The 12,466-nt window shown below is 38.0% G+C and overlaps 1 protein-coding gene across 3 annotated transcripts in view; it reads left to right on the plus strand.

The window, feature by feature from the left end:
- ABCC4 (ATP binding cassette subfamily C member 4) overlaps positions 1-12,466 on the plus strand; it is a 140,038-nt gene that overhangs the window by 64,763 nt on the left and 62,809 nt on the right. For all 3 annotated transcript variants that reach the window (XM_030952050.1, XM_030952059.1, XM_030952069.1), the window contains exon 20: positions 12,097-12,176. In XM_030952050.1, coding sequence (XP_030807910.1) covers positions 12,097-12,176 — 80 coding nt within the window. The remainder of the gene's footprint in view (positions 1-12,096; positions 12,177-12,466) is intronic.

Consider the following 12,466-nt stretch of genomic DNA (forward strand, 5'->3'; position numbering starts at 1 on the left):
CACGGCTCCTCTAGTTGTCCTGTTTGTTACAGTCCTGGAACTTGTTTCATCCTAATGTGTCTGATGGATTTTTAGCAGAAAAGCTGCTAGTTTAAAAGAATGACAAAAACCATACTGTGGTGAAAATGGATGTCAGGAAAACAAAATCAATGTCTAAGTAAGAGAATTGTTAAAATCCAATGACAGACATGTTTTGAAGAAAGGAAGAAAACTCTTACTGACAATTCCTTTACCTGAAATCTTAATTGGCCTCGTGAAGTTTTAAGACCCTGTGTGAATGAAATTAAGCAAACTAATCAGAGTATACCCTGAAGACTAATGAGACACAACCATCTGTTCCCCCTGCAGTTCTATAGTTAGCAGAGTGAAATATGCTCCTTTAAGAGCAGTTTAAAGCAAGAAGTAACTGAAATCCTCTGAATTGTTTTCTAAAGACATCTCTTTCAATAGATATAAGTCTTCCCTTGTCTGTCAGAGTATAACCTTGTGAATAGTCTGTATGTGTGCAGTGCCTGTGGATATGCAGTATGTCCTGGATGCACTTTGCCATCTTCTTCAGGTGACACTGGCTTTTTGACTTCCACAGTTCTAGTTTGGGAACTACTTCAGAACCTGATTTCTCCCTTGCTGTATTTCCCCTGTTTTTCAGTGTAAAGCACCCTTTCTGTTGGCTTTATGGCTTATGGGTTATTCCTGTATCTGACTGGTTTTGTCACACTGCATTTCCAAAACATCAGTTCAGGCACTTTTCTGATTTTAAGTGTCGCAATCACCTTGTGTTCACCTTCTGTTCTCAGTTGCTGTGTCCCCAACTCTTCCACACATCCTAGCCTGTGTCTTGCTGTGTTGGGCTTTGTGCCTTGGTTGTGTGTGGGATGACATTTGTACCTAGAGCTTGTGCCATGCCATGGTGAAGGAGAGTGGAAGAACCAATGCTGAAGGAAGAGAGAGAAGAGGAAATAGGGAGTGGATATTCAGTGTATGAAGCTGAGGGTGAAGCAGAGGACACATGCAAACAGGGCAAAAATTCAAGTCAGTGTGTACACAAAACTCTCTCAATATCGAAACACCCCATGTTTGGTGAGGTCTGTGACTGGAACTGCCAGCTTGTCTCTTGACAATTCTGTCTTGCAGCTGCTCCCCAGGGCCAGGTGGAGGGAAGATCTTTTCTTAATCTTACAGCCCCAATATACTGTGAAGGAGTCTAACAGGAATTGTTAAAAGGAGTTTGACTTGGATTGCGCATTAGCCTTTCCCCCATGCAAGGTTTTTACCATTTCTGCACCTGGTAAATGGAGTTGTTGGCACATTCCAGTGTTTTTAATTCCCTTCCTCATAATTCTGCTTGTTTCTCTTTCATGCTTACATCTTTGTAACTTCCTGCTCACTGTGCACAAAAGTTCATCCACAAGCTGGCACTTTTTCATCTTAAAATCATCTCTCAAGATGCACCAGTGGCGTTGTAACCGCAGTACATTGACAGCAGTTAAACATATGGGTGGGGAAAACTCATTAATTCTGTGACCCCTTTGTGTTCCTGTACTTTAAAATACAATCTTGTCCTGCAACTTTCTGTTCCAGCTTACTGTTCCGTCTTCCCCTAGCTCCTTATTCCTTCTGTAGTCAGTCTTGCTGGTTTCTCTTAACTGGCACAACAAACTCTTCAGGGCAGGGCATGCTGCTGGCTACGTGCTGGTCCAGCCTGCATCCCAGTGAGGCTCTGCCTCCTGCCTCAGGTCCATTAATCCTCTTCTGGCTGTTTCTGACATGCAGACAACAAATGGCAGAGTTCTCAGGAGTCCCTTGTTATGAACAGCACTCCTCTGTTTTAGCCTGCTTATTTATTTAGGAGCTCATACTGCTGGACAGCTGTAAATCAGAACTTCACAGTAGAGTCTGTTTCTGATCTTAACAAAACCAAAAGGGTTTGTGAATTGTATTCACTTCTGCTTGAATGATGGTTCAGTCAAATAATTTTTTTCCTCCTTGATGTGTGTGAATTTTTTTCTGCGTTCATAGAGAAGTGAAAAAATGTTGCTGTTAACATATTTATCATTCTGAGTTTCTTAGAGTTAAGAAATTTTAAGTTTCTTATTTAAAAGCCATGAAAAAATGGAAATTATAGGATTTTTTCTTTAAGCAACACATATGTAAGGTCTAATAAGTATGTAATATTTAAGGTATATTTATACATAAACATTAAATGTTCTTTAGTTTTGATATATGCACAACTAATGTTTTGGTGTGGTCAGCAGCTATTTCCCATTTGTAGCTGCTTATTTCTAGTAAATTTTTCTTTTTTGTTTCTGAGATGAAGCTTTCTAATATTTGCCCAGTGGAGGAGTACAGTAGAGTCAAAGGCAGTGCAATATAGCTTTTCAAAATACTTATCATTTAACAATGTAATTATTAAAATGTCTTTCTTTTAATGTAATGAGTAAGATATACAGTAGAGCAGAGGTCATATTTGGGGTTTTTTTCTCATTTTTTTCCTCATTCTCATTGATTTCATTTAAGTTAATTATAGTTTAGTCTGTAAAGAAGTTTACTTTACAGTGATATATTTTTCCCCCAGAAGCCAGTGGCCCAAGGAAATGCATTGTCAGACTATATGTATATTCTCTTGGACATCACTTCTGGAATAAACCTCTTGGGTTGTGATTGCCTTCAGTTTTTCTGAGACAAAAGATTTTTGTTTGTTTCTCAGGCAAGATTTGCAAGTGGCATTTGGTGCCAGCCACAAAACAGAAGAGTAGGTGAAGTCTCAAATTGAAGTAAAATATTTATTTTCATGGGGCATGAGGGTGTGGGGTGTGTCTTCTTTAACACAGAGCAAATATTCCAAGGGAATGCTTTGATTATTTGCACAGCAGACTAAGTGAGCTCTCTGACAGCTATACCAGAATACCTCTTGAGTTCTGTAGTAATGACCTTCCATGTGAGGCAGGAAAAAATCCATTGAAAATAATCTAGTGTCATCTATTGAGCATTCTAGATAGCCAAACCCATGTGTTTTTTAATATTTTTTTTTTATTCCCAGTGGCTTTTTTTATAGTAGGAATAGTTACAAAGGAAAATGTGTTCCAGGAATCATTACATGCGTATATAATGAATGATCTTTAGAGGGAATCCCTTCTTTCCAAACAATCACATATTCCAGAAGAAGAGAGAAAGAAAAATAAACTGAAGCTGAAGAAAAATGAATGATCAAGCTGAAGAAACATGCCAAGAAAAAGAGAACAGTTTACAGTCAGATAGAAATGCCTCTGTTGTTTGGCCTGTCCAGAGGCTTTATCCTCAGAATGGGTGGGTTGGTAGAGGCCAGAAGTCTTGGCTGTCCCGAGACACCCTCTGTAGAATTCAGTCCCTATAGACTTCTAAACAGAAGAAACAGTTCCTATAGAATTTTCTTTCATGGTTCCAGAAAAAGAAAGAAGATGAATGGGGATCTGAATATATAAGATTGGTAAAAAATAGCATATTATTTGTTTTTGGAATGATAACCATATAGCAGTGATAACCATATAGCAGTTTTAGCTAAAATTTCAGGAGCGAAATGCTTTTATATCCAGTAATGTCTTATTTCTCCATTCTTATTTTAGACTGGATTGATGATTGAGCCCCTCTAGCTTTAACACCAATTAAAAAAAAAGAGAGGGGGAGGAGAAAAACATTGGAACATTAGAAATTAAGACTCTTATTATGAGAATTATCTTTAGGAGATAGAATGGGAAAAGCAATGAATATGAGTAGATTTGCAAGAGCTATGTGAGGTCCACCTCAGTATTTTCTGAAATGCAGTATTTAAAGCCTATTCTGAATCATGTCTTAATAGTATAAATAACATAGGAAAACTCCTTTTTGTTGTTATCAGGAAGGTGGCATATATTGCCATTTTTAATTTAATTCTTGCAGTGATGTATATTTTTATATATATAGCTCCCAAATATAAAAAACTCTAATAGCATAAGCTCCTTTGAGTGTTTGAATGCACTGAGAAGGAAAGAATGAGGAAAGGAAAGAATGTAACCTCCTCTCATGTAAGTATTCCAGTAACAAAATACTCTTGAGATACTTCAGTCCATCCTGCTTGTAGTATTCTGTTTAAATTTTCTAAGTCCCTTTTCCAGCAAAACAGCACTGGGGGCATATTTTCAGCCCAAATTGGATTTGTAGGCTACACAAGTGCTCTTTTATAAGTGGGTGCATTTGTGGTTAAATATTTTAGCCAAGAATTAAATTCATAATTATGCTAGTAGAAAGTCATTATAAGACTGCATTTTCTAGGTAATGCTTTGTGTTTCTGTTATACAGATGCTTTGCATTTTGGTGAGAAGTTGAAGTAGCTAACTTAATATATGAAAAAGAAGGTAGAGAAAAATCAGTGGAGAGCTTAGTCAGTAGTGTATAACTTGGCATCTTTTTAAAGGCCAATTGATAAGAAGTTGCAAATTATTACCTTTTTGTTTGTTTGTTTGTTTTGTTTTGTGGTTTGTTTTTTGTTCAGTTGGAGTGTGTCCCTTAAAAATGGGACTTCAAAGTCATGCTACTTATGTTGAAGCATACAGCAGAAATTAAATTCTGCTGTATTTTGGCAGTTCATTCGATTTGGTGGTGTCATTTTAGGTTTTGTTTTTTTGCTTCAGTATGTTTAACTTTAGAATTTTTTCATTAAACTGAGGATAACTTAAAATAGCTTCAATGGATGAGGTTAAAATGAAACGGAGGGGATATCCAGAGCATAACTTCTAGAATGGTTAGAACTTTGTTCTGGCAATCTTCATCACAGGATTACATATAAGAATTTTGATATTACTCCAGGGATTGGGGGGATTGCAGGTGTCTGCTTCCATTGTCATTCTAATTACAAAGCAGAGATGTAGTTTTGTACTCAGGTTCTAGCATAAGACTTTTATATACTGCCAGAAGTTTGTACTTTTAAATGATTTTGAAATCTTCCTTTCATAATCAATTACAGAGCATGATTGCAGGGATCAATAATTAGAAAATTGCTGATGAATATATTATCCCAGCTCTAGCACACTTTTTTAAATGGGATCACTTTGTTAGCAAGTATAATGCAGCACCAAAGTTAAATTCTCTTTTATAAATGCTGTTACATCTGGAATTGTAACCAACTTAGTTAATGGATAGTGAGGTACAATCAGAAAGGCAGTTAGGATGCAAAAGGTATTTTGAGATTTGCCAAGAAAGCAATTTCAGAAAGAAGGAAAGTTACACTTCCCCCTCTTCCTCCACACAATCAAGGTTTTTCCTTTGTGTGCTTCTGTTTTTAGTGGAGACTTTAGATGTAATTTCTGCATTGTATATTATGTGAGGAGACTTTGGCTGGTGATAACAGATGTTAATACACATGCTCTTCTGAGTATACCTGGGAAAAAGTATACCACATAAATTACCAAAGAGAGAAAAAAAATTGCATAGAGCATTGACCTATTTTGGTTTGCCACAGCAGGGTTATTCCAGTCAATGGTATGTATGGACTAGAAAGCTCCAGAAACAACTGTACAGTTCGGATCGGTGTATTCATACTAGATAATGTAGATGTCTCCATCAGCAGTAAAAATAAAAATTCATTTCCAAAGAAGCCTGTTTTCTGTTCTTGTCTTTATCATAGTTATTCTTCTTCCTTTAAATCCTACACTTAAAAATAAGATCAAACACAGCATTCGCATTTTCTTCTCATTTCCTAACTGTTTTCTTGTTTGACAGCATTTGTGTAAAAAGTCCTTTTCAAGTAGTAAATTAATTTGGATAGAAGGCTTCCCACCTGAATTCATTACATGCTGGCAGTTTAGATAAATGGATATTATGGTCTCAGCATATTTCGGCCCAGCACCACTGTGCCTATTTGCAAATGTCTAAGAAAGTGATAATATTCCTATCAGTTTCAGACTGCTAAAGAAAAAAAATGGGGTAGAATTTCTTATTTATATTTATAGGATGCCTGTGGGGAAGACAGCAATGCTATATATGGCAGTTTGTGTGGACATGTGGTGCTAAATATATATTAAAAAAAGATAACAGACCTTTTGACGTTTCTTTGTAGAAATATGGAAGAAAAGCCAGAGTAGATCAGTAATTGACAGTTATGCAGGAGATGCATTTCCAGATTTCTTTCTGAAGAAATATTTCACAAACTTACAATTCCTTTCAAAGTCAGTAATCCATCTTTAATTATTTTGTTGATTTCATAGTTGTATTTTACAAGGTTGATGTAATGTCTGCTTCCTGCCAACATTTGATACGGACAATCCACTTTGTCATTGCTTTGATGAAACGGCAGGCTGCTTGTAGTTGCAGTACTTTTTTTTTTTTCGGGGTGTGTGTGTTTGTGTGTGTGAACTGAGCATGGGTAAAGGCTTATCAGTTGCTGAATGCCACAGCTTAACAGCAAGATCTGTGGGGAGCTGCCAGTTTGTACCACGGACAGAATGGGAAGCGTGTTCAGTGCAGTTCAGTGGACGGGTGTTTGCATGTACCCAGTTCTGTACAGCTGTTTTTTTATATTTGTACTTTTTGAGTGTGCCTTTATTGCCACACATACACTCGAGAGCATTATTTTGCTACCAGGTGTCCATTTAAAAGGGCTTTGGTGTTCCAGGCTGTAACTGGGACTGCTGGAGTGCCTGATTCCTCTCTTTGGGGTCAGGAAGCCCACGCTGCACCGTGGCTGTTGTAGTGGTGGCACCTAGCCACCCTGGTGCCATGGTGTCAGGGGGATGGGGGACATGAGGGGCTTCTGCTCACTCAGCAAAGTCAGTGGCTGCACAGAATGTGCGTTGGGATTCTGACACGGATCCATCCAAAGGTTATCTCCTTTGCAAGCATCTCCTTGGCGTGACATACCTTCAAGCAAGTGTGCAATCCTAGCTGGGGTTGTTTAGGTTTATTTACGCATAAATGACTAAGTAGCTCCTTGAATCTATTCTTAGCACTACAGGTTGGCTTTAGACAGGTTCCTGTGAGTTTACAGCAAGGAGAGGAAGAGAATGTAACTTTTTCTCCATGGAAGCTGGGCAGTGAGGGTGTTCTGGCTTCAGAGTAGCTTAAGAGATTTTGAATATATTTTCCCCCTGGTGAATGCAGTACATGGATAGGGATATTTAGGCCAATTGCAATGGAGGAGTTTAGGTTACTATGCAAAGCAGTATTTATTAGTAACATTTGCATATTGAAATAAAAAGTGTGATGCAATTAAAATTGCCTGAACTGAGGATTAGTCTGATCTCTGAGGGGAAAAACATTCCAAAACTGCGCACCCGTGCACACACACACACACACAAGTGGCAAAATCTTTTTATCTGTAGAGGGCCCTTTTCTTAAACCCTTCTTCTTTTCCAAAGAGGTGAGTCAGTGAAGTAGAGAAGTAGTGACAAAGTATTTCTGCAATGTGTGATGAAGCAAGTGGGTATAAAGGTTTTGTAAACTCATTGCAAGGTATAGAAAATCAATGTGCCTACTCTATTGTATTACACAGAGGTATTTCAGTGAATGCCCTGGCCAACAAAGTATACTAGAAGTGCCAAATACATTTAGAAATAATGTGCTCTTGCTCTTAGGGTCGTTGGAATTTAGGTTGCACAACATTGAATACTGTGGATGGCATTTGGCTGTTCCAGTGGAGGATCCTAATTTCTTGTTTTAAAAAAAATCCTTTTCTGGTGTTTACATCTTGAGTGTTGATTCAGTTTGGATTATATTTCTTTCATGATGAAGTATGTATAAACATTTTAGAAAGGTGTGGCACAGTCAAGTGTTTTCATTATTTGTGTGATAGGTTTGAACATCTATTGCAAAGTATCAGTAGGCACCTGCAGAAGCAAAAGTGGGTTTGGAGCACCTGAACACATTCCGATTCGTGCAATTAAAGCCGTTTACAGAGCAAGGAAGAAAAGAATATCACATACTGAGGCTTGATGTCTTTTTCACAGAGGACAAAAGAGTTTTGATTCTTTCACTTCAAGTTTAGCCTAACTATTGTGTAGGGGAGGAGGTTTAATGAATCATTGTTTAACTTTGATACTGCCAAGTATCTGACCATTAAATAGTCTGAAATGTGTACATAGCACTTTGGTGACAGACCCTTATTTAACAGTGATTAATTGGCATTGAATAGTTATTTAATTACTTCGGAAGAAATCTAACAACAGTGTGTGTTCTGATTAAGTTATTTGATGTAAAAACAAACATAAGAGTGCTGAAGAGAGCACGTCCCCTTTTGCAGCGTGCTACTAACACTACACACTGCATGGAAGCCTGAGTGGCTGAAATAGCAGATACTATTCACCAGTTTGGATGCTGTTGTAACATTGGCATACTTAATCCTTGATTTCTTAAAAGACTTTTTTTGTTTGTGGTTTGGTGAAATTTGACTTAGAAGTTTTAGATACAGTATTTTCTTTTTGCTTTTGTAGCCCCTCGCTGGGATAAGTAAAGGATGTAGGTATTAAAGGAACTTAAATTTATTATGAATTTGATATACTGGACTGATCTAAAAATTATTTTTTCTTGGCATGTATATGTATCTCAGAGATGCTTACTTAAGGAGTTTGGGGTTTTTGGAAATATGAGCTATAGTGACAAGGTTATGTTGATAGTCTGTAAGTTTAGGAGAGAACGATTTAGAGGTTTTGGAGAGTAAATATAAATTTTAAGGTGAGGGGGCAGGTAAGGTGTGCAGCTCCTGCCCTTCATGAATAACAGGTGCAACAGTTTCCATAGTCTGAAGAAGCATTCTCAAAAGTTAGGTTTGCACATTCTAGAAGAATCTGTAGTCATAACTGTAAGCATTTTCAGTCCTGACTCCAAATAGGTACTTTAACTTTTAAATCTGGAATGCTTTTCTCTTGCATGCTTAATTATGCATAAGCAAGTCACTGATTTACTGTGCTTCCAGTAAGTGGAAATAGTTGTTTCTTCATACCTTGTGAAATAGACCTCTTGTACTTGTAGACATCCTTATAAATGAAGCAATTGCTTTGAATGCAATACTGTAATGGCTGTGGGGCATCTTGTGGATAATTCCAAAGCATAACACTTCTGCTTGAAGCTGCATTGCTGTCCCTGCCACATGGTGAAGGAACTTGCTTTAGTGAGTTACTGTACTTTCCTTCTGTGTAAGACATGCTGTATAAAATGCAAGTTCAGTTACATCCATGTGAACAGGATCTGAAATGCATCTCCAGACTTGTATTTTGTCTTCTTCTGTCTCTGAGGTAGTAGAATTGAAAAACAGCAATGAGAGAAATAGAACTAAGGCTTGCGGGTTTGTCACTTGCCTTTAGCTGTAGAAAAGCATTAATGGTCACCAGATAAACAGTACAGGAGGGAGATACTGACCTCTTAGCAATAAGCAAAAGATTTTCCTGATCTGAATGACTTCAGGTGTCATTTTCCAGAATTTCTATGTGCAAACACTAAATAGACTACTTTTTCAGTAATTTGAGAATTCAAAAACAGTGAAGCTCTGCTATCAGAGATTCACTTTAATGTTTATTTGGGAAGCAACTGATTCATGTTGCCGCTATTTAATTGTATTAGGTGGACTGTGAAAGGTTCCAGTTTTCAAGGGTTGTCTTTTTCATATACCATTTCTTTTGCTCACTCAAATTTTAGTCAGTGTCATTTTACAGAATTGCTGTATTTACATTTTAAAGAGGATTAGGCAGATTAAAAGATGTTTTCATGTTTTATTGATAACATCAGATTAATTTCCACTTTCCTAGTGGCAGCTCACAGAGCTGTCAAAACAGAGACTGTAGAAACATTGTTATACTTAACAATTCCGTAAGGCAGAATGAAAAAAATGCAGTTTTGGCAATTAGCAGCGTGATTACCTCTGGGAACTGGAGTGGTTGGTGGTAACATGGAAGAGACAGTGAAACCAGGGATTGCTGGGGACAGCCTGGCTGAGCTGAGTTTTCTGTCATGACCAGGTTGCTCAGAGGACTTCATGGGAAGAGGAGGAGAGCCACAGTCACTCTTAATGCGCAGCCATTGCTCCATGGCTGGAGGTGACAGCAAGGAGCTGACCTTGCTGTGGCCATGGAAGAGGAGCCAGCCTGAGTGACCCTTCTGCCTCCTGGCAGTGACACATGGGGTGGCCTTTGCGCAATGGCTTCTTATAGAAGTCTGAAACCACTACAGGGAAAACTTCCTTGGGGTTAAAAGGCAAAAAGGTGATTCTTAGGCTGAATTAAGGTGGGGTTTGCTCTCTGTGGGAACAATCCTTTGCCCTTGTGTGCAGCTCCTTGTTGGTGGGTCTCACAGCTTTTCATGGAGGGGCTTAGCACTGTCACCTCTCCTTGCTGTGCTCCTTGCTCGGTAAAATAAAGTGAAGTCATTCAGAAGACAAGTGACAAAGCTGTGAACAGATTTCTAATACCCTGAGCGCAATCTGTTATTCCACCTAGTTTTCCTTATCTGCCCTTCCTGGACATGCAGCGAAGAAAACCTCTATCAACAGGAAGCATTTAACCTCTTCAAATGATTTTCTTTTTGCCAGTGAAGACTTGGTTCATTTGAAAATATCCTAGAATGTGATATTTAAGGATATTAAGCCTTAGTGACAGTGTGTATGCAGCATGTGCTTGATCACTCTTCTGTGACCAGTCTCCATGAAAGAAAATCATGGCAAAAAGAAAGTTTTCTTTTAAATTGCCTTGGATTTTCTTCTGATATATCTACCCTGATACAAATAAAAGGGAACATCCCTACATGCTATTCCTAGAAGAAAAACATGAAAGAGATTTTTCTGAGTCTTGTGCTGCTGTACACCCTTCCTCTCTGTGTGCAAAGCTGAAAAACAGGATGAATTCAGCTGTTGGCTGCCTGAAGTAACTGCCTTGGGTAGAGAAGTACTGCAGAACAAGCTCTTTGCCACCAGTGTCTCTCTTCGGAGTCATGTCCCAGACCTGAGGAGAGGATGTGTTCTGTATTTTGTTTGGTGGGCAACAGAAATTCCGTTAAAAAAGAAATGAATGAAAAAGAGCTGTGAGCAGAGAACTAGCATGATGGTTGGTACAGAAGTTCCTTCAGTATCTCTTATCTCTAAATTACGTCGCCAGGGCACTGGGTGGAAACTTTAAACTTGCTTTCAGTTTAATGAGCTCCTTTGAAAAGAGAAAAAAAAAGTCTTTTGTTGCCAGTGCAGTGAATATGTTTGTACCAGTTAAAAGTATAATTGAATCAAGATATATGCAGATAACAAAGCAATGTGAATGCATGTATGGGCATCACACACCTTAGAAATAGCCAGATTCCCACCCCTGGTTTCGTTTCTTTCCTGGTGAGTAGAGATACTGATTAATAGAGAAAGATACTAATCCACTTATGGGTGGCAGCTCTGTGACTTTAATTATGAAAGAAGTCTTGATATAACTGACTTTTTTCAGTCAAGTAGAACTTGGGAAAATAGAGAAATGTAAGTGCTTCACTGACAGCAGATTAAAAATCATTTTATTAGCTTTAATAAAGATCAGTATTGTCAAGGTTTTCAATAAGTATAAATGTAAGGCTGCATGAATGCAAATATATCTCAGATTTTATTTTAGAAATGCCTGCAATTTGAATCCAGGTATAATTCTGAGGGGTGAGAACAGAAATGCTAAAAAAGATCAGTTAGATCAGCTATGATCTATCTGAGACATGCATGCTCTAGTGAGTTTCAGTCAAGGATAGGAGCAGATTCCAGCTGATGTTGCTTGATGAAACTTGCATTAAGTTGTCTGACCTGTAAACCTTTACCTGCCCGTGTTAAGCATATAAAGCATGTGTGTCTCACCTGTTAAATTCTGTTGAAATATTATCTTCAAAGCCCATTTAATTTTTTTTCTAGCTGTTTAAGTGAAGGTTTTATATTTGGGTAGAAGGCATTTGTAAAAAAATTCTTCTTCTTCAAAATATATTGCAGTGGTTGTAGGAGACTCCCTTCATGGGGGTTTCCAAAATTGTCTTTTTATTTTTGAAGTCCAGCTGTTTCCTTTTAATTGTTTTTGAAGTGGTAAAACATGGATCTTTTCAGGAATTATATTTACTTCCCTTTTGTTTTTCTTTTCAACCCTGTTTCTATAGGAAGAATCTTAAATCGGTTCTCCAAAGATATTGGCCACTTGGATGACTTGCTTCCATTGACCTTCTTGGACTTTGTGCAGGTAATTCAGTTGCTGCTGTCAGAGACTTCTGCACTGCATTTTGCATTTAGATTCCCGTATGCTGTGCTGAAGATCAGCTATTTGTCACAGATGTAGCTGAGTCGAAGGAAAGTACTTGTTTGTGAAAGAAAGGTGCGATTGAAATTTAACGTGTCAGTAAAAAGCTAACATGAGTAATAACTGCTAGGTAGGAGTGGCTATACACAGCTTGCTATTATGTCAAGATTTCAGCTCATAGCTGCTACATGCTTGGTAAATTGCTCCCGATTTGCCTCCAAGCAATCTGGCAA

Source organism: Camarhynchus parvulus, chromosome 1, assembly GCF_901933205.1.
Source record: "Camarhynchus parvulus chromosome 1, STF_HiC, whole genome shotgun sequence".
Classification (NCBI taxonomy): domain Eukaryota; kingdom Metazoa; phylum Chordata; class Aves; order Passeriformes; family Thraupidae; genus Camarhynchus; species Camarhynchus parvulus.